We start from the raw sequence: 24303 nt of genomic DNA, 5'->3' as shown, positions 1-24303 counted from the left end.
TACTGAGGTAGAGCAGCGGTATAGCCAGACAGAGAAAGAAGTGTTAGCATTAGTATGGGCGTGTGAAAGATTCAATTTATACATATTTGGCAGAGAATTTGAACTTGAAACAGATCACAAACCATTAGAGTGTATCTATACCAGTAGATCTAAGCCCTCAGCACGAATTGAGAGATGGGTACTACGTCTACAAGCTTATGATTTCAAGGTTGTGTACCGACCAGGAAAGACAAACATTGCAGACGTGTTGTCACGACTGAACTCCAGAACACATCGTGATAAAGGAGAGGAGTATGACTACGTTCGGGCAGTAGCAGAGAAAAGTGTACCAATTGCTTTGGAGTAAGTGTAAGATACAAGGATACTTACATGTAAAGGAAGAGTTATGTGTAATCGGAGAACTGTTACTGAGAGGAACCAGAATTGTGATTCCTGAAGTATTGAGAAATCAAGTGTTGGAAATAGCACACGAGGGACACCAGGGAATAGTGAAGATGAAGAACAGACTTCGTACAAAGGTATGGTGGCCAAAAATAGATAAAGGAGCAGAACGGAGGTGCAAGACATGTCATGGTTGTCAAGTTGTGGGAGAATATACAGCACCGGAACCTATGTCTCGTGTTAATCCACCAAGCGGTCCATGGCAAGATTGCAGTGCAGATTTATTAGGTCCGTTGCCCTCCGGTGAAAGTATATTAGTCATAGTTGATTACTACAGTACATTCTACGAAGTGGCAGTCCTGAGGTCCACAACAAGTACAAAATTAAAGTAATCAATGAGCTGATATCAATATTCTCACGTTTTGGTGTACCGTATTCGCTCAGAGCAGACAACGGACCGCAATTCGTTTCGGATGAATTTGAATCATTCCTCAGAGAAAACGGAATTGAACACCGGAAAACAACACCAGGCAAATGGAAAAGTAGAGCGCCAGAAGAGATCACTTATGAAAGTTTTGCGTATCGCTCAAGTTGAAAAGCAGGATTGGAAGCTAGAATTGTCAAAGTTTCTAATTGCTTACCGGTCAACACCTCAGGTCACAACAGGAGCAAGTCCATATAACCTTATGTTTGGCCGTGAGATGAAGACAAAGTTACCAGATCTACGTCGAGAACAGTCAGTGACTAACGAAGAAGTTCGTGATAGAGACTGGTCAAGAAAACTGTCCAGCAAAGAATATGCAGATGCAAAGAGACACGCAACTGATAGTCAGATCGAAGTTGGTGACAAAGTTTTGATGAAAAACACAAAAACTAATAAACTATCACCGAACTTCGAACCAAACGCGTATGAAGTGTTGAAGAAAGAAGGCGGAGAAGTGACAGTATGCAGCAAAGAGGGAGTTGAGTACAAACGTAATGTTACTCATGTGACGAAGTATATTGGGAGGGATCCAATAGAAAACAGTGTGGAAAAGACACCTCCACAAGTAAATGAGGAGCCGGATGAACCAAATGAACAAACAGAAGTTACAAGTTCACCTACCAGCAGTGTGAATAGTCCAGCCCAGCAACCCAGCAGAGTCAGGCCAAGGAGAATTATTAAAATGCCTAAGAAATATGATGACTTTGTGGTTTTGAATACTTAACAACAATTGTTATGAACCAAACAGTTTGTGAACACTTAATATCTAGGCTCATGGACTGTTGATATTTAGCCTCATGGACTGTTGTTGTTAACCATGGACTGTTGATATATTTAGCCTCATTGACTGTTGTTATTAACCATGGACTGTTGATATATTTAGCCTCATTGACTGTTATTAACCATGGACATTATTTGATATTTAGCATTATGGACTTTATGAACAGTGAATATTGCCGCATGGCAATCTTTAATATTTGTATTACGGAACTGTTGAGCACTGTTGAACTTCAGAGCTTAAAGTTTATGGAACTGTTGAACACTGTTGAACTTCAGAGCTTAAAGTTTACGGAACTGTTGAACACTGTTGAATTTCAGAGTTAAAGTTTACGAGTTAACCTATATGGGATTCAAGCATGATGATATTGAATACTTGCCATGACATGATGAACAATAGTAGAACTATATTGAGAAAGAACTTTAATGCAAACAAGATAAGTTTAAATCTAAGGAAAGGAGGGATGTAGTGTATACAGAATACATATGACCTTTGACCCTTTGTAAAACAATGCATTGCGCCTGATTACGCGGGCAATCAAATATATGTTTTGACAACAAGGTATACGTTTAGGAACTTCATGTATTGTAGTGCGTCTTAGAAGTCTGATTAATAAACCAGTTTAATCCCACATCTGAACGTGTCAAGGTTTTATAACGGATACCACACTAACACTCTGTGTATTGATTATACCATAATACTAACACTCTGTGTATTGATAATACCATCACATCATATTAACACTGTGCATGTAACAAAGAATTCAAAATCGGAACAGTTGCGGGGCAAAGTGCTAGATCTAGCACTTCGCCACTTTTTGACAAAGTGCTAGATCTAGCACTTTAGCGAAAACTGACGAAGTGCTAGATCTAGCACTTTGTCAAAAAGTGGCGAAGTGCTAGATCTAGCACTTCAACAAAGAGTGGCAAAGTGTGGCAAAGTGCTGGGTCATCGGTAAATATGTCATGTTATACCGGTAATGGACATGTTATTACTCTCAGTGTAAAATGTTACTTCCCGTGTTTAACGACCTTAGAGTTTGATTTTCCGTATGTTTTGCCAATGCACAAACAAGTTTCTACTTCGTAATTTTTAGTAACGTTCAGTTTTGTATTTTTCCGATGTTCTATGCGGCGAAAACTACAGCACTTGGTCGTTTCCCTTCCACGTTTCGTACTCCTTACAACGGTTTGACACCACTACCAACAACCGCAGACCACCATTTTGGACAGCTGTCACGTCAAATAACGCAGTCGAAACTACGAACATTTTAATTTTGTTCGGCGTGCGTCACAGACCTCAACTATAGCACGTAGTCGTTTCGGTACCACGTTTCGTACTCTGTACTTGACAACGGCTTGACACCACTACCAACAACCGTAGACCTCCATTTTGACAACTGTTCATATCAAATAACGCACTCCCATACACAGTCGAAAATTCGAAGATTTCAGGAAGTAGAAACATTTAGTTCGGCGTGCGTCACAGACTTCATACTGCAGATTTAATGGCAGTGACATTTGTAACATTGCATGACAAAGAAATGATATAAAAGAAAACTGAATTTCTTGGGGGGGTGAGTGTGTGTCTAGATGCGATAGCGAAGATTTTTCTTGATCGTTGAACACGAAAATAAAGTCTGGGTGTAAGTTTATATCACGTTCACTATAATATTTCTATTGAATAGATTCACTTCTTTCAGTATTATTTAAAAATTTATTTAATTTTAGTTTATACAGAATATTTTCATAAGCCTGAACATTCCATTCCTCCTGGCATCTAGTTCACAAACCAGTGTTCAAATATGCTCACAGGAAATATCAGAGGATGTACGTCATCACCAGATTACATGTGTATACGTAAGGGGAGCACAGGAAATTGTCAGAATGTTTGTACTATGCATAATTTTCTACTTAGGCTCCTTCTAGCCTCAGTCTAGTTCAAGCTGCGTTTGGAGAACATTGCTAAATTTGTCTCTGCCTACTGAGTCAATCCCACCCACCATCCCCATCAACACCTTCGTTTACTTGTTCTAAATCAGGCAGTTCTCTCAGACATGTTAATCGCATTTCTTTATCCTTGCAACATGCGGCGCTATACATGCCAGACATAACCTGTTCTAATGTAATTACCATTTGTTTTCTTGCAGATACTTTCAATCTGTTCTGTAAATCTTCTTTGCATGGTTACTCAGCACTACCACAGTGACGGGCCTTTTCCCCTTGTTCAATTACCCCAATACAGTTTACAGTCAGCTGAAAACTAATCAATCAGCTCATTTCGAATACAAATTCATTCACCTAGCTATGTCTGCCGGGTCCTCCCCAGGTAGCTAGGATAAGACACCTGCCGGGTCCTCCCCGGGTGCTCTTCTTGGCGTATTGTAAATTCTCCCCAGTACAAATTCAACCTAGCTATGTCTGCCGGGTCCTCCCCAGGTAGCTAGTATACAGACGCCTGCCGGGTCCTCCCCAGGTGCTCTTCTCGGCTTACTGCAAATTACCCCTGTACAATTCACCACCTAGCTATGTCTGCCGGGTCCTCCCCAGGTAGCTATGGTTATGACACCTGCCGGGTCCTCCCCGGGTGATCTTTTCGGTTACTTATGTTTACATTCAGGAGCACACATAGGACCTATCTGCTGGGACCTCCCCAGGTAGCCTATACTCCTTACACCTGCTGGTGATCTTCCCAGCTGCAAGTGGTGCTGAGTAGCCCTCAAGATAGCCAAAGTTTGTGTATGTATTTTGTTATTGATTTAACAAGTTAGTTTGTTACTAGGACATTAAAGCTCAAGTTTCTTCTAGACATACTTGCCAGTCTCACTACTTCATTCTACATTCACACAAGGACAGTAACAGGTACCCAATATGTGGGTATAAACAGATCGTTAATAGATGACAAAAAATATTGCTATCGAAAACATAAGTGCGAAAACATATTCGTGTGAACAATTTTAATTTTAGCCCTTCATTGCTGTTAATATTTTGATAGAAATCTATAGATAACCCGTTACTACTGTTTTGTAAATTCCATATACTTGGTACTGCCAACTTCTTGACTGAAAACAACGACAATAAATAATCCATGACTTCGCCAGATCTCAAGTAAATCATCACGACATTACTGTTTATTGCATTCCTAGACAATCACCAACTTCAATATTGTCCCTTATGTAATTCCTGTTCGCTCAGAAATTATATCCAATGTGGGAAATAATAATAATAATAGCCATCGGTTATAGTTTGGTTCGGTCCAGAGGCAGTGACTTCATAATGCTACAATTAGCGTAGTGTGACGCCAAGGATCGTGGAGCAGTAATAAACGTCACTTCGTGAACTGGATTGCATATCATTAACAAAAGTAAGAAATACAGATGACGACCGTTCGAGAAATAGCGATAGGAAATGGTTTATACGAGAAAGATTGTGGGAGCTCATAGGTAGGGTTGTGATAAGTGGGAACGACTATAGTATGTCTTAAAAGCACATCGCAAGTTAACATGGAATGCATCCCGAAAATAAAGTGCATATTGTCAAACTTATCTTTTTAGAATCCAGCATGGCTGCCAAATCCAGGATCCGGGGGAAAGAAAGGGGTGTCGGTTTGTTTAAAAACAAACACAATGACCCCCATATTGATTTTGTCATTTCAGAGAGATCAACAAAATAAAACTATCCGTTCAAACAGTTTTGAGAAATTTTAAAGATTTTATAGAATAAAATGTGTCCCCAGAGGCGCACTCTATCTCGTGTAAATCACCAGAGTTATCGGACATGATTTTGCACAATATTCTTGTTCTACTACTTCATAGATTAGAATGAAAATAAGCACACAGGTGATTATACTGAAAGATGGATACTGGATATTAAAGATTTCAGTGATTTTCAAATTTATTTCAAGACGTTATGAACTTATGATTAATATATCTTTCCCGCTCTAAAATAGACATGGTACAAAAAATACTGAGTGGCTAGTCCTTGTTTACAGAGTAGATTGCAGATTCTGAAGTACAGTCCTGCCCACAGGCACTCCCGAGATATGTATCAGAATGTTTCTATCAGAATACAATACAATGTCGATAATATCGATGATATTGACGTGTTTTAGCCAATTGTATATGAAAGGGGTAAAATAATAACACTTGTTTCTGTGATCGCGCAAGTCCATCCACCGCGAGGTATTGACAAGGCATGTTTGTAACAGAACACACAACCCCCAGGACAACCGTACGTACGGCAACGTGAACTTTCAACCGGCCGTTTTACTCGGCAAACATTTAACAAACTTCAGATAAATCGTGTCGTTGTTACAATCGGCCAAAGATAAGTTTTGGAGTCGATCATGCGCCACACGACCACGTACACGGACTACTGACTAGATCTAGCACTTCGTCGAAAACTGACGAAGTGCTAGATCTAGCACTTTGTCAAAAAGTGGCGAAGTGCTAGATCTAGCACTTTGCCCCGCAACTGTTCAATTTTGGACCATTTAGCTACCTCCACTGTGTGTATTGATAGTACCACCACATCATACTAACACTCTGTGTATTGATAGTACCATCACATCATACTAACGCTGTGTGTATTGATAATACCATCACATCATACTAACACTCTGTGTATTGATAGTACCATGACATCATACTAACACTGTATGTATTGATAGTACCATCACATCATACTAACACTCTGTGTATTGATAGTACCATAATACTAACACTGTGTGTATTGATAGTACCATCACATCATACTAACACTGTATGTATTGATAGTACCATCACATCATACTAACACTCTGTGTATTGATAATACCATCACATCATACTAATACTCTGTGTATTGATAATACCATCACATCATACTAACACTGTGTGTATTGATAGTACCATGACATCATACTAACACTGTATGTATTGATAGTACCATCACATCATACTAACACTCTGTGTATTGATGATAATACTAACACTCTGTGTATTGATAGTACCATCACATCATACTAACACTGTGTGTATTGATAGTACCATCACATCATACTAACACTGTATGTATTGATAGTACCATCACATCATACTAACACTCTGTGTATTGATAATACCATCACATCATACTAACACTGTGTGTATTGATAATACCATGACATCATACTAACACTCTGTGTATTGATAATACCATCACATCATACTAACACTGTGTGTATTGATAGTACCATCACATCATACTAACACTCTGTGTATTGATAATACCATCACATCATACTAACACTGTGTGTATTGATAGTACCATCACATCATACTAACACTCTGTGTATTGATAGTACCATCACATCATACTAACATACTAGCTGAAAACTAATCAATCAGCTCATTTCGAATACAAATTCATTCACCTAGCTATGTCTGCCGGGTCCTCCCCAGGTAGCTAGGATAAGACACCTGCCGGGTCCTCCCCGGGTGCTCTTCTTGGCGTATTGTAAATTCTCCCCAGTACAAATTCAACCTAGCTATGTCTGCCGGGTCCTCCCCAGGTAGCTAGTATACAGACGCCTGCCGGGTCCTCCCCAGGTGCTCTTCTCGGCTTACTGCAAATTACCCCTGTACAATTCACCACCTAGCTATGTCTGCCGGGTCCTCCCCAGGTAGCTATGGTTACGACACCTGCCGGGTCCTCCCCGGGTGATCTTTTCGGTTACTTATGTTTACATTCAGGAGCACACATAGGACCTATCTGCTGGGACCTCCCCAGGTAGCCTATACTCCTTACACCTGCTGGTGATCTTCCCAGCTGCAAGTGGTGCTGAGTAGCCCTCAAGATAGCCAAAGTTTGTGTATGTATTTTGTTATTGATTTAACAAGTTAGTTTGTTACTAGGACATTAAAGCTCAAGTTTCTTCTAGACATACTTGCCAGTCTCACTACTTCATTCTACATTCACACAAGGACAGTAACAGGTACCCAATATGTGGGTATAAACAGATCGTTAATAGATGACAAAAAATATTGCTATCGAAAACATAAGTGCGAAAACATATTCGTGTGAACAATTTTAATTTTAGCCCTTCATTGCTGTTAATATTTTGATAGAAATCTATAGATAACCCGTTACTACTGTTTTGTAAATTCCATATACTTGGTACTGCCAACTTCTTGACTGAAAACAACGACAATAAATAATCCATGACTTCGCCAGATCTCAAGTAAATCATCACGACATTACTGTTTATTGCATTCCTAGACAATCACCAACTTCAATATTGTCCCTTATGTAATTCCTGTTCGCTCAGAAATTATATCCAATGTGGGAAATAATAATAATAATAGCCATCGGTTATAGTTTGGTTCGGTCCAGAGGCAGTGACTTCATAATGCTACAATTAGCGTAGTGTGACGCCGAGGATCGTGGAGCAGTAATAAACGTCACTTCGTGAACTGGATTGCATATCATTAACAAAAGTAAGAAATACAGATGACGACCGTTCGAGAAATAGCGATAGGAAATGGTTTATACGAGAAAGATTGTGGGAGCTCATAGGTAGGGTTGTGATAAGTGGGAACGACTATAGTATGTCTTAAAAGCACATCGCAAGTTAACATGGAATGCATCCCGAAAATAAAGTGCATATTGTCAAACTTATCTTTTTAGAATCCAGCATGGCTGCCAAATCCAGGATCCGGGGGAAAGAAAGGGGTGTCGGTTTGTTTAAAAACAAACACAATGACCCCCATATTGATTTTGTCATTTCAGAGAGATCAACAAAATAAAACTATCCGTTCAAACAGTTTTGCGAAATTTTAAAGATTTTATAGAATAAAATGTGTCCCCAGAGGCGCACTCTATCTCGTGTAAATCACCAGAGTTATCGGACATGATTTTGCACAATATTCTTGTTCTACTACTTCATAGATTAGAATGAAAATAAGCACACAGGTGATTATACTGAAAGATGGATACTGGATATTAAAGATTTCAGTGATTTTCAAATTTATTTCAAGACGTTATGAACTTATGATTAATATATCTTTCCCGCTCTAAAATAGACATGGTACAAAAAATACTGAGTGGCTAGTCCTTGTTTACAGAGTAGATTGCAGATTCTGAAGTACAGTCCTGCCCACAGGCACTCCCGAGATATGTATCAGAATGTGTCTATCAGAATACAATACAATGTCGATAATATCGATGATATTGACGTGTTTTAGCCAATTGTATATGAAAGGGGTAAAATAATAACACTTGTTTCTGTGATCGCGCAAGTCCATCCACCGCGAGGTATTGACAAGGCATGTTTGTAACAGAACACACAACCCCCAGGACAACCGTACGTACGGCAACGTGAACTTTCAACCGGCCGTTTTACTCGGCAAACATTTAACAAACTTCAGATAAATCGTGTCGTTGTTACAATCGGCCAAAGATAAGTTTTGGAGTCGATCATGCGCCACACGACCACGTACACGGACTACTGACTAGATCTAGCACTTCGTCGAAAACTGACGAAGTGCTAGATCTAGCACTTTGTCAAAAAGTGGCGAAGTGCTAGATCTAGCACTTTGCCCCGCAACTGTTCAATTTTGGACCATTTAGCTACCTCCACTGTGTGTATTGATAGTACCACCACATCATACTAACACTCTGTGTATTGATAGTACCATCACATCATACTAACGCTGTGTGTATTGATAATACCATCACATCATACTAACACTCTGTGTATTGATAGTACCATGACATCATACTAACACTGTATGTATTGATAGTACCATCACATCATACTAACACTCTGTGTATTGATAGTACCATAATACTAACACTGTGTGTATTGATAGTACCATCACATCATACTAACACTGTATGTATTGATAGTACCATCACATCATACTAACACTCTGTGTATTGATAATACCATCACATCATACTAATACTCTGTGTATTGATAATACCATCACATCATACTAACACTGTGTGTATTGATAGTACCATGACATCATACTAACACTGTATGTATTGATAGTACCATCACATCATACTAACACTCTGTGTATTGATAATACCATAATACTAACACTCTGTGTATTGATAGTACCATCACATCATACTAACACTGTGTGTATTGATAGTACCATCACATCATACTAACACTGTATGTATTGATAGTACCATCACATCATACTAACACTCTGTGTATTGATAATACCATCACATCATACTAACACTGTGTGTATTGATAATACCATGACATCATACTAACACTCTGTGTATTGATAGTACCATGACATCATACTAACACTCTGTGTATTGATAGTACCATAATACTAACACTCTGTGTATTGATAGTACCATCACATCATACTAACACTGTGTGTATTGATAGTACCATCACATCATACTAACACTGTATGTATTGATAGTACCATCACATCATACTAACACTCTGTGTATTGATAATACCATCACATCATACTAACACTGTGTGTATTGATAATACCATCACATCATACTAACACTCTGTGTATTGATAGTACCACCACATCATACTAACACTCTGTGTATTGATAATACCATCACATCATACTATCACTCTATGTATTGATAGTTACCATCACATCATACTAACCAGGGGTGAACAAATCCACTGGTCCTGGGTTCGGGACTAGCGATTTTTTTGGGCGGACCTGCACAAATTTTACGTTGTACCATTAATTCTTTCAGCAGGACCACTGGATTTTTTAAGGCACTGGTCCGGGGACCACCAATTCACAAAATGATTTGTTCACCCCTGCTAACACTCTGTGTATTGATAGTTCCATCACATCAAACTAACACTCTGTGTATTGATAATACCATCACATCATACTAACACTGTGTGTATTGATAATACCATCACATCATATTAACACTCTGTCAATCGATAGTACCATGACATCATACTAACACTCTGTGTATTGATAGTACCATCACATCATACTAACACTCTGTGTATTGACAGTACCATCACATCATACTAACACTGTGGGGTACTGTACGTAAAACATTAAAACTGAGACCATGAATTAAGAGTCTCAGAAGGTAAAAAAACTGCCATCTGAGACCAGTCTCAGTTTGTCTAGTCTAGCTGCTCGACCTCGGATGTTCTTCCGATACAATACGACACACAACCGAACATCGCTATCTAGGATGGAACATCCGAGGTCTAGCAAAAGTCATCTCTGTAGTTCAGGAATGTAAATAACTGCCAATCAGAGAACTGCATTGAAGACAAGCACAAACAGAGGACAATAGCTAATTTGTTCATGCATATTCTTATAAAAATAACCACTAATGCCTTCACTGCAATGTGTGAAACAACATCTACACACTCATCAAACTCACAATTACCATAAACTAATAAGACATAATAGTTAGTAATTTGTTATCATCATTGGATATTGGACATTGGCATTATAGAGGTCATGGGTTATTGAATATATTAATATATGCATACATGGTCCAACCCATGGCCATATGTCATCTCAATGGAATGTGAAGTCTGAAAATGACATTAGCTAGAACTTCTCGTTTCGGAAGAAAGCCTGAACGTCTAGCAGCAAGACTACAGTTTGCCAGTCTCAGATGGCAAAAAAACGTCTACCTAAGAATACTAGTAGTCTCAGTTCACAAAAAAATTGCCATCTGAGACCAGTCTCAGTTTGCCAGTCTCAAATGGCGAAAAAACATCTACCTGAAAATAGTCAAGATCTTAGGCTATACGGTACTATTGAGACCATTGTGAACACTGAAGACTTTACCAAAGATAGTAAATGCAACAAACATTACTAGTAGCATACCATAGACCATACATGTACATGCATAGACTAATAGTATCCCTAATACATCCATGCTGGTAGCACATTTAAATACTACTTTTATTTATTTATTAAGCCTTCACAAGAAGAAAAACCAAAAATGAAAAAAAAAGAAAACAATACATTACAATCATAGAATACAATACAATGTTAAAATGGCATCAACAACATGCTAAGAATTTGACAACTCTGTGGATCCTTCGCATATAAAAGCTGTCTGACACTGTCCGTCAGCCCATCTGACATACGAGATGTTTTCAGATTTCTCAAGACAGATTTAGAGTATTGCATGTCAAACATATAGCGAAGAAATGAAACATTATTTTTGACACAAATTGCCCGTGTACGGGACAGTAGATCAGTGTGTCCTTCAGCTTACCAGGCTGTCAATAATGCATATTAAGCAGATGCATGTAAAAACAACATGCACGAAAATTATTACTAAAAATCAATTTCATCAGTGTAAGGGAATTGTCAAATTATTCAACAAACAAAACAAAACAAGTGTTTGGCGGAAACGATCAAATCTTTATTACTAGCTGCTATGGAACGAACATGTGTAGCCCCTAAAGAAAAGGCACCTATTACTAGTATTAGTACCTGAACAAGCCATGGAATGCTAAACAAGGTTCACATTACTAAAGCTGGATGCTGAATCACATACAAGGTTGAAGTACCAACTAACTAACAAAATACATTGCTCCGTGGGTGGGTGGGTTTTCAAACTACCGGACCCACTGATACCACCTGCTGTAGTTCTGGAGACTGAGTAACTACTGCATAAATTATGCAAATATGCAGCTACTGGACACATACATTATGCTAATCACTATAGGTGCCCTCATACACGCCACTAGCCTAGGCTCATGCATAATTAATCAATATTTTCTAACTTAAATATTGACAAAATTATTCAACAAACAAAACAAAACAAGTGTTTGGCGGAAACGATCAAATCTTTATTACTAGCTGCTAGGGAACGAACATGTGCAGCCCCCTAAAGAACAAGAGGAACAAACCCTTCAGTCTGAAAGGTGAGCAACTTGTGAAATATTAGCTGTTTGCTGAAAACATGATCAAGATTACAGTCATTAGTTACTGCCTTTCTATCTATTTATGATGAACAGAGGTCAGTTAGTTTTCACTTGATAACGTTTTGCAAATGGAACATCTAAGTAGCGTAAATAAGCTTGTGATTTCCAATCGCCTTGTAGTTTGATCAACTCCCCTGGGACATTGACAGAGAACGCAAAGGTAGCCCCACCCCTACGGAAGCTGTGACCTGAGTAGGAATGAGCTGGATAGCCACACTTCGAAAGCAGACCCTTCAAATGGGATACAAGACTATCGTGTTAGAGTGGTATACCTCTGACCCTGTGGAATTAAAAAAGCTGGGCTAGAAGCTCCACCTGGAATCTGTTTACACATATTAATGTATGCAAATAGGGGGCACAGGGGGGACCCAGGCACCCTTGCCAATGGTACTGTAAAAACTGGTTCCAGAAACTGAATGGTTTTCGACCAAGACACGCCTATGACTAGGCCACGGGCATTGACAGCAATATTACCCCTACACAAATGCTTGTTTGGATTAAACTCTGTTGTTGACTTTGGTACTAAGTTTGACTTCCTGAAGAAGGAAAGAAGCCAATTACAAACACTGCCCAAAGCGTGGCATCTAATAGTTTAGCAATATCAAGATGGCTGAACAACGCCAACAAAATCTCTGGTGTGATTGGTAATTTTGAACGAGGAGGTGTTAGAACTTCCCTCCTCAAACCCTTAATTGTTAATTTAACAAAGAAATCATCCCAAACAGTGGTAGGAAACCCATTTGACTTAAGTAGTAGCCTTATTGCATACACATAGTTGTGTAATGTACCTTGAGATTTGACTGAACGACTCAAAAACAACAGAAAACGACAAAGGGTTTCAGTGGTACATGGTAATGGTGTCAATCTGAAGTATGAACAGAACAGAAAAAATTATTTCCACTGCGAGTGAAAATTACGACAGGAACCTGCTGAATATGCTGTACCCTGAATCTTCCTTACTTGGTAGTCTAACACTTTGAGTTGCTCTTGCCTGTCATCTGGAAGAGAACAGATTACCACTCATGAATAAAGTGAAACATCTCGTCGTGGACATTTTTTTCAACCAACTGCCTAGAGTGAATGTCTTGCAAAGTTTGGTCTTTGTGCGACTGGTGCAGGTGCCAACGACTGAGGTGATCTGGCAAACGATTATCCTTCCCTTCAATGTGAACTGCATGCATCTGAAACTCACTGTGCCGCAATGAACCATAACTCCCTTAGACATTTCAACATGAAATTATCCCTACAGCGACCACTATTTATGGAAAAGACTGATGATAGGCTATCGCATGCAATCTGCAATTTCATCCCCTTCCATTGTCTTCCCCACAACTTAGCTGCAACTGTTACTGTGAGTAACTCTAAAGCATTAATATGTAGCTCACTCTGGATCACAAAGGGTGGAAATTCTACATGAAAATATTCCGTTCCTGAAACTGCTCCACAACCCGAGAGACATGCATCACTTGCAACAATTGAATCTGGTTCAGACCAGGCAGCAACATTTATCATTGATATACCATTAAACACTCTTAGAAACTTACTCCACCAATTGATGTCAGCCATGAAATCCCGTTTTAGTGGAACTATTACGGTTGGAGAACTAATACTACGTAATACCTCGAGCAATCTAGCCAAGAAAACTCTTCCTGGTTTCACACATTTTGCTATAAATGCCAATTTACCGATTAAAGACTGGAGTTCTTTGCGTGATGTGTTGCGTTTATCAGACCACGTATTCAGTTTTATTCAATTTCTTTCAATCTTTCAGGAGTGACTTCTAGTGTCATAGTTAAAGTATTGATTTGAATACCAAGAAATGTCATCACTGGAGATGGTGAAACTGCCTTGCTTTCTGATTCTTGCAAGCCAAGCTCTCCGAGCATTTCTCCAAGCACCTGATATGCTTTATCAGCATTGTGTTGGGTTTCAGCCCCCCTGGAATCATCTAAATAGTTAACGTATTGATAGCCTTGGTTATTATACATGTACGTTACTGCATCAGTGGTTCGCTGACATGCAAGTGCTGCTGTGCGCAAACCAAAAGGCAATTTTAAGTCAAAGAACAACAGATTTCTCCATGAATAACCTAGCAGGTGATAATTACCCGGATCAACCGGCAACTGCCTGTATGCCCTGCTCAAATCGCGCTTGAATATTAAGCAACCTTTACCCTTCTCAACCACAATATCAACTAGTGAATCAATGGATGGGTAATTTAACTGGAATGGCTTTCCTAGATAGAAATGTTTGGGTATACCATCTTTTACTGAGCGCTCACTTGGGTAACTCATATCAACACGATCCTACGGGTAGTACTCCCTTGTTTTTCCACCGTCTGTATTGGTGAAGTTACTAAATTAACCAGGGGGGGGGGGGGGGGGGGGGGGGGGGGTTATGCTCAAAGGGACCTGCAGTGGCACCCAATTCAACCTCTCTCTATAAATCCAGTCATCCACATGGTCAGCAAATTTGTATGCTGATGGGTGGTTACCACTTGAACTAGTGGGTAACTCTGTGTGTGAATAACTTATGGGCCATCCATACTGTAAGAACTCACAGACTATTTTATCATGGTAAGTTTGCAAATTAGTGCACCACACTGGAATGGTTAATGTAGAAGGTACTAAGATTTTACAGCCCTGAAAATTTGGAACACCTGAATTATACACTGCTGTATGCACCGCAATAATCTGGTGCAAGTTCATTGGTGATGATGGTGACCAATTATCAAGCCCATCCCTTATGCCTGTATCATCATCATCATTATTATCATTATTACCTGTACTGTTTACTCTGAAACTCCTCATATGGCGGAGCAACTTTAAAAAATGAAGTGACTTCCAAATCAGGCTTCCCTGAAAACACATTATCAACCTGTGATTCAGCAACTGCATTTACATTGTTTAGATTTGGTTCTATTACTGAAATATTACATAGAACTTGAAGTATCTGAGTGGTCTAATGAACGAGAGTCACTACTACAAATAACACTTCTGTTAGTACTAATGTCTGTAGTACAATCATTTCTACAACTCGAAATATCAGTTGTTGATTGTCTCCTAATGACTTTGCCATTTATTACCTCATTTAGTTGCTTAGAATGATCATCGCGGTACTGTTTATCTTGCCATGGACACTCCTGTTTTGGGTGTTTAGCCACCAAGCCCCTCTACTTCAAACATAACTCGCAAACATGTTGGAAATTGCACGAATCTTCATTGTCGCATCTTCCCTTTTGGTACTTGAAACACGGATTAGTGTTACTCTGTCCTGAACTCTGTTTACGCTTGTTGCCGCCTTGTTTCTGTGGGCTGGACTCATCTCTCTTAATGTTCGACATTCTCGGCAACAGATATTGTTCACGTAAGTCCCCGAAACTGTCACCCCATCTCCTGATACCAGCTTCGATGTCCATTAAATATGCAGCATGCAACTTAAGAATAGCGTCCCATGGGAAAATAGTAGCATCTCTCATCAATGCTTGTAGATGTGAATGTCGATAATGCTTTTCTGCATTACTTACTTCCGGTGAATTCAATACTGACAAATTGCCATCAACAAATTCGGGTAAAGTGAGATCATCATCAGACACACCAGTGAAAACCCTTGCCCTCACGAAAAGATGTGGCCATAGAACTATGTTTATGGCGCAATCAGCACGAGTACGAAATCTAACCGACTGCTTCCCCGAAGGAACTGACGTACCTGGTGTATTGTACGGTTCATTCACAGGACTTCCCGCCTTTGTGTGCAGTCCGTCGTTCTGATTTCCAGGCTGGTGACCCCACATACCAATGCTATCGTTTGCACTTCGCAAACTCCACTGCAAATCTTGATCTTGTTGGGCCATACGTCTTAAATCTGGCATGGTAAGGTTTGCCTGTGTAATATGTGGGTTGTTGAAACCATACGCTGCTGGTGTACTTCTGTAAGGGCGTACAAAATCGGATCCGTAGGTCGTAGCATCTCTCTGTTGGCAGTACTGACTGTTCGCCATGTTATTCAGTGAAGTAAATTCATCTCTTTTCACTTTCAAATAATCCAACTTCCTTTGGAGGTCCTGCATACGCTTACTTTCTTCCAAATCCGCAATCTCCTTCTCCAGAGCCACTGTTTCATTCATCAGCAAGTTTTCCCTTCTTGATGGAGATGTTGAGTCAGTATTTTCCTTCCACTGTCTAATGGACTTTCCCACTCCTTCTCGCGTTTCTTAGCGGCCATCTTTGTGGACGATCTGGTGTACTGCATTTTCGCACCACCTTTTGCCCGTCCTTTACCGCCTTTAACCTTTGGCCTAACGCTCATTGGAGTCTGTCCAGACAAATTTGACATGTCGAATGGTGATTCTATTAATTCTAATGACTTAATATCATCCATTTTTCAAACTACCGGACCCACTGATACCACCTGCTGTAGTTCTGGAGACTGAGTAACTACTGCATAAATTATGCAAATATGCAGCTACTGGACACATACATTATGCTAATCACTATAGGTGCCCTCATACACGCCACTAGCCTAGGCTCATGCATAATTAATCAATATTTTCTAACTTAAATATTGACAACATTAATTGCATTCAGAAATGGGGTGCTTCTACAATATTTATGAATGCCAAATGCAGCCTTTAAGTAGTTTTGCCTGCATTTTTCAGCCACAGTTAATATGGTTAATACCATATGTTAAAACTGGTCTAATAGCAGCATTCCAAATGTAAACTAACATATTACTATTATAAGAACAATTATTAAATCCATCACTTTGAAATCCATAAAATGCCTTCCTGCATGCATTTATTCTATTCGTAATGTGTTCGATTGGATTAGAACATTAAAGCGTAACCCCTAAATAATTCACGCTGTCACACTGAGCAAGTCTTACACCATCCAGTAACCAATATGGATGAGGACTAAGTGTGCAACGACCGAAGATGACACATTCTGTTATTTGTAGATTAAATCGTAAACCATGATTAGTAATATATCTCTGTGCAACGTCAATCATATTTTGAAGTCCAGTAACTGACAAACTGGCAAGCATTTAATCATCAGCATAACAGAAAACATTAAAAGACATATTGTTAATATTGATACCACCAACACATGCAGATAATTCATTAAGTAAACCTTGATAAAACATATTAAAAAGCAAAGGGGAAGATAATCCCCCTTGACGGGTAACCACATGCACCGTAACTGGTTTGCTCAATCTAGCGACCCATTTAATTTGTATTGTAATATGCCTGTACCAATATACCAACATCATCCAGCAATGATCAGGAATCACATCCATTGCTTTATAAACCAAATATCATGAGGTACAGCATCAAATGCTCCTTCTGCATCAAGAGAACAAGTGTAAACAGGTGACCCTCATTTGGTACAATAAGATAATTTGCAAGTGCAGCTGCAGTAGCTGTTCCTCTGCCCGGATTAAGCCGAACTGTAAATCACTAAATTCATGTTGTCCAGATACATCAAGTATATACAGTTCAAGAATCTTAGAAAAGGTACATGACAAAGTCAAAGTCTGTAATGTTTTGGTATCGAAGGGTCCGATGTGGCTTTCTTCAACAGTGGTACAAGCAGACTTTTAGTGAATGTTAAAGGAACAATACCAAATTTAAAACATATCGAAAACATTACACTTAAGTGAAAAATAATCTTAGAGTTGATCGCATATTTCAAGTGTTCAGACATAATTCCATCTGCACCAGGCGAACAGCCAGATCTAAGTTTCTTAACATACTTAACAAGCATTGATTCTGACATAACAAAATCAGAGAAAACAACATCCTTAAGATTGTTACATTTCTCATGAACCTTTACCTTGGCTGAAGATATAACGTCGCTAGTGCAACTTGACGTACTAAATTTACAGGTGAAATGATCATAAAACTGTTTAATACAGGTATCATTATTTTGATGTAAACAACTTTTCGACTTTCGAATACAGTTTCAAAATTTTCTTGAAGATCGACAAGTATATTAAAAGTGAAGTGATCAAATGAGGTAAACCATTCAACTTACATGTATTGTTCATTGCTCTTTTACAGGTATATCTATACCCGGTATGCCTTTTTAGCTGCTTTGTAGCAAAGATAATTTTGACCTATACGAGGTCTGCCACAAGATTTCCAAATATTAAATTAAAAAACGTTGTCTATTTCACGTCATAAGACAATCATTGTTCCACCAATTTTTTTTCTTGAAACTCCCTTTATATCAATGATTATTGTCAGACTTGACATTTTTACATGAATCGTACATGATATTAACAACATCATTACATATAGAATCTACAACTTTATAAGCTACATCACAGTCACTGATGTCATCAATGTTCCACGTCTGTAATGACATAGCTACTAGTACATGTACCAGTAGTACACTACACAAAGCACAGACAGCTATAACTACACAAAGGAAACAGTTGACACCATATACAGAGAATAATAAAAGAAATGTAATTGGAAGGCAATACTGATTCCAATACAAACACAAACAAGTATCTAAATCCTGAGAACATAAACACTCTAACCATGGAAGTATCACTTACATTGGTTATACTTCCGTGCTATAACTTTGGAAGTTCTAACAGAGTTCACTTATTCATTGGTGTGTCAGTGATTTTGCCTTTTTCAAAGACACATGATGCCATGAACAATCTGTAACTCTATACATGGATGCACAATGTTCTGTACCTGTAACCTGTTTTTGCCATCTAGACAGATTTTTTGCCATGTGTGAGGGAGAGTAGTGTCAGATCATGATTCTTTGCAAACTGAGACTAGTCTCAGCTAGACGGGTTTGTCTGGCAAACTGAGACTAGTCTCAGCTAGACGGGTTTGTCTGGCAAACCGACACTAGTCTAAGCTAGACGGGTTTGACTGGCAAACCGACACTAGTCTCAGCTAGACGGGTTTGTCTGGCAAACTGACACTAGTCTAAGCTAGACGGGTTTGTCTGGCAAACCGACACTAGTCTCAGCTAGACGGGTTTGACTGGCAAACTGACACTAGTCTCAGCTAGACAGGGTTTTTTCCACCTCAAATTGCCATCTGAGACCAGTCTCAGTTTGCCAGTCTTTGATGGCAAAAAAATACGTTTTTGTAAATAAAAATCTATCAAATCGCATATGTCCTATAAAGTTTGTTGATGTACCTTACAGTGTTAATGACTGATTTGTATAATTAATGAGTTTCTGTAGTTAGGCTATATCTTAAGACTGCATACTTCAATTTCAGTATAATTTACTACATACATTAAACATAACAAAGTCCATATTATAAAGCCCTATAAACTTTGTTGATGTACCTTACAGTGTTAATGACTAATTTGCATAATTAATTATTTTCAGTAATTAGGATGTATCTTAAGAATGCATACTTGAATTTCAATATCATTTAGTACATAATATTAACCATAACAAAGCAGGTATGTCCTATAAAATCTGTTGACATAGCTTACAGTTTTAATGGAAACTTTGCATAATTAAAGGTTTTAGGTAACTTGGCTGTATCTTAAAAATTCAAGCTTCAAATTTCATATAATATTATAATATGGTACATATATCAACCATAATAATACGCACCTGTCCTATGAACTTTGTTAATACAACTTTTACCTTTAATGAGTAATTTGCATAATTAGTGATTCCCTTACCTCCCGTAAGCATTCAGTTTAAATCTGGTTGACTTTAAGTTGTTTACACACACACATACATGTCCACACACATTGACAGACAGACAAACAGACAGACAGACCCTTCATGTCATGCCTATAGAGGCTATAGCACTACTGAACCGTATCAGTTTAGTAGTGCTAAAAATGAGTCTGAAGTCATAACCATAATAAAAAGCTTCTCACCATGTCTAACCTTGTTTGAACTTTCTGATTTCAAAAATAACCCAGTACACTCATTTGAAGAGCAAAATTATAGAAAGTAATGTCACACTGGGTAAGAAAGGTTGTTCAGCTAACTGCCATCTTAAATTGTTTGTATGTTTATTCATGTATCAGTAGCTGCACAGGGTCACACAGCTCTAAAACTGTGCAGCACAGTTATGCACAGCTTTGCACAGTTCCGCACTGTTTGCTGCACAGTGTGTACCCAAACAGGTTTTGTACTGTGCAGAGCTGTGTGGCTAGTTGAACAGTTCCTGCACAGTGTTTGCTTCACAGCATTTAAGAGGAAAATTGTGTCACACTTGTGCAGCACTAGTTCGGTATGATTTAATTTTCATAAGGGGGATCACATCTTACTAACACTCTTTGAATTCTTCTTTGTGTTAAATGTATACAATGTACTATGATTCTTTTGTAGATTGTGTCTCTGAAGATGAAAGAGAAGTTTTATGGTTTCTATGGTAACAAATCAAAACATAATCTTGAACAAGAAGTGGTTAGTTTTTGTAAAAAAAAATTTAAAATGACATTATACCTATACAAATCTAAATAATCTTTTTGTATATCTCTCTTTACCTATTCATTTTGATTCTGTTCAATATATGTATAGCTCCACTGTCAGCGGCAGTTAAGCGGAGCTTTAGTGTTCGGTTGATTCTCTGTCGTCGTGGTCTGTCCGTCAGTTTTATTTATTTTCATCTTCTTCTCCAAAACTAAATGATATTTGGTCTGCCTGTTCCTTGGGGAGGCTATTCAGATTTGTTCATGCTAAGTTCATCTGTGCCATTTTCAGGATTTTTCAAGCTTTTTGTCAAAAATGATATTTTAAACTTCTTTTCAAATACTACTTGTCAGATTACTTTGATATCTGGCATGTATGTGTAGAGGGTAGCTTATGCAGATTTGTTAATTTCAAGTCAGTACATGTACTTTTCTATTTTTTGAAAAATTTTGAAAATATTTAAATGAGCATTGTGGATGACACCATATTGGAAATCAGCCCATTAGACTGAAGTAAGACACCATTGATGGCAGACAACAAGCAATGTAATATGCTATAGAATTCTACGCATCTTGCTCCCTCAACGATAAGTGTCTGTTTGAAACAGGGTTGCAGACTTCAAGCTTTATGATAATGAGCACGCGTATTGTGACCAACGCCTTGACGACACAATTGCGAATGCCTTTGGTGAGTAAAAATTAACGTATTTTCATAGTAAATTGAGCAGACTTAGGATTTGAGTCTTGGTTGGTGCTATAATCATTTGTTGTGATGTTGACGTTTGTGTTTTGTTTCACGAAATTTACCATATTTTTTCTTCCGTAAGTAAGAGATGTATTTAGTGGGTGGAAGTCTGTCTGTCTGTCTGTCTGTGTGTGTGTGTGTGTGTCTGTCTGTCTGTCTGTTTGTGTCATTGTTTTCTCCATAACGGCTTGCTCAATTCAAACAAAATTTTGTAGACGTATTAGGGTAATGGCAAGACCTGATTTGGTTTTGGTAAAAACCTCATGAATATTAATGAGCAATTTATGTAATTAATGGTTTTTGGCAATTAAGCTATATCTCAAGAATGCAAACTTCAAATTCATTATAACTTGGTACATACATTTGCGATACCAAAGCACACCTGTCCTAAAAATATTACTAATGTAGCTTTTAGTTTTAATAAGTTATTGGCATATTTTCGGTAGGCCACAAAAAAGAAAAAAATAGTTTCTGGTCAGGAAATGTTGTCTAAAGTGGTGCATGCGACTTCATCACCATTTTCTAAAACATGACTGCCTCAATTCAAATGAAATTTATTGCATGTGTTCTGTAGGGTAGTGACAAGAACTGATTAGGTTTCGGTAAACATCCCATAAATATTAACGAGCAATTTACATAATTAATAGTTTTCGGTAATTAGGCTATATCTCAAGAATGCACGCTTCAAATTCAATATAATATGATACATACATTTGCAATACCAAAGCGCACTTGTCCTGAAAATATTATTGATGTAGCTTTTAGTTTTGATAAGTTATTGGCATATTTTTGTAGGCCACTAAAGAGGGGAAAATACAGTACAGATCAAGCATAATGGGAGATTGTGCATGAACTGTGCTTGCATCTTCAAAGCATTATGCTGGAAAACTTCATGAACAATGCTCTTGGGGATTAGTGTATGTAAACAGCATTCAATTTGCACCTTTGAGGTGTCCACAGAGCATCTCATTAACGGTACATCAAGTTAACAATGCATCAGCATCTCATTATAAACATTGAATCTAGATTGCAGAGTACATGATTATTACCTAGTCACAAAGCATGTGCGCATAAAGTGCTGTTTATTCTGTATGAGAGATGCGAGCATTGTTCCATGCAGATGCTTTGATGATGCAACAACAACAGTGCATCAATGCATGGTTAGCACCCCAATTGTGCAAGAATGATCCTTTTGTGATGCACGCACTCAGGTGATGTTTTATGTTAGCTGCACTGTAGTTTCACGTCAGGAAATGTGGCTAAAGTGGTGTGACGATGCTCTTATTTTTTTTTACATTCTCAACAAATCTTAATCTATTTACTTATCTTTGCAGTTACTGTTCTTTTTATTTAGTACTTTACAGCAAGTGTGTATGTTGGGCAGATGTCATAGGCTAGTTCATGATTAGTTTTTTTCACTAACAGCAATGGGCAAATAGCAACAATGAGAAAAAATAACTTACTGCATATGTTCTGTTGTATTCCAACAATTGTCTGTAGGAACGACAATCTCAAAACTTTGCCTTTACGGAAGGCATTCAGTTTAAATCTGGTTACCACTTGAAATGCAATGGATGTACTTAGTCGAACAAAGGGCGACTTTCCGTCATAAACGTGTCTTAATAAGTTGTAAAGGTGGAAGCATATGATTATGTTGTTGAGATTACTTTGTTTGATACACTCCGATTGGTGTACAACTTGGTCAATATTTTACACTGAAACTTTCATCAACATATATTGTTTGAATTTTACATTTGTGTGAGTACATACACTGGTGTACTTGTCTCAACGTCAATATTGACAGGGTACTCACTATCGATCTTAAATTGCATATCTGTGTGCTAGATTTATTGCGTAGATTGTTTTTGACTGTCAGAGGTTTGTTTTGATTTTATTTTAGGTCAACTGCCGTCTTCCAACTAGTAATCACTTGATCAAATGTAGTACTTCTTAATTTTGAATACTTATCAAATTGACTCTAAAGTTTGCTGGTGTTTGTATTGTTTCAATTTTACATTCATGTGAGGGGTTGACTGATATGTAAGGGCGTCCCATCATGACATACCTTACAGACTAGTGAGTACACTGGTGTACTTGTCTCCATATGAATATTGACAGGGCACTCATAATCAATCATAAATTGCATTGCTGTGTTCCAAATTTGTTGCGTAGTAATCACTTGATCAAATGTAAATACATCTTAATTTTGAGTATGTGGTTTTTGGAATCAATGCTTGCTTTTCCTCATGATGAAATACATTATTGTGTATAATTACATCAATTTATTACATCTATTGTACTAAAAGATTTGTAATTTAGATCAAAATTCAAAAAAAAAATGAACTGTAAGTTTATACCATGGGTCCATTTCTACATGAACATATAGTTGTTTGGAAAAGGTGAAAACTGTGAAAGCACGAGATGAAACATCATTGTTGGTAAACTTCATTAATATTATGCAAATTATAAATAGATTAGCTGCTGTGGGATCAGAAATCCCCACCCCTAACCTGGGGGATAATGTTGTGGGATCAGAAATCCCCACCCCCAACCTAAGGGATCAGAA

General features: G+C 38.2%; 1 protein-coding gene across 1 annotated transcript in view; it reads left to right on the top strand.

The window, feature by feature from the left end:
- LOC144436070 (vezatin-like) overlaps positions 1–24303 on the top strand; it is a 135712-nt gene that overhangs the window by 23488 nt on the left and 87921 nt on the right. The window contains exon 3 of the mRNA XM_078124739.1: positions 20910–20987. Coding sequence (XP_077980865.1) covers positions 20910–20987 — 78 coding nt within the window. The remainder of the gene's footprint in view (positions 1–20909; positions 20988–24303) is intronic.

The sequence above is a fragment of the Glandiceps talaboti genome, chromosome 1 (assembly GCF_964340395.1).
Source record: "Glandiceps talaboti chromosome 1, keGlaTala1.1, whole genome shotgun sequence".
Lineage (NCBI taxonomy): Eukaryota > Metazoa > Hemichordata > Enteropneusta > Spengelidae > Glandiceps > Glandiceps talaboti.
The sequence above is the reverse complement of the archived record's forward strand: the minus strand, read 5'-3'. Positions and strand labels throughout refer to the sequence as shown.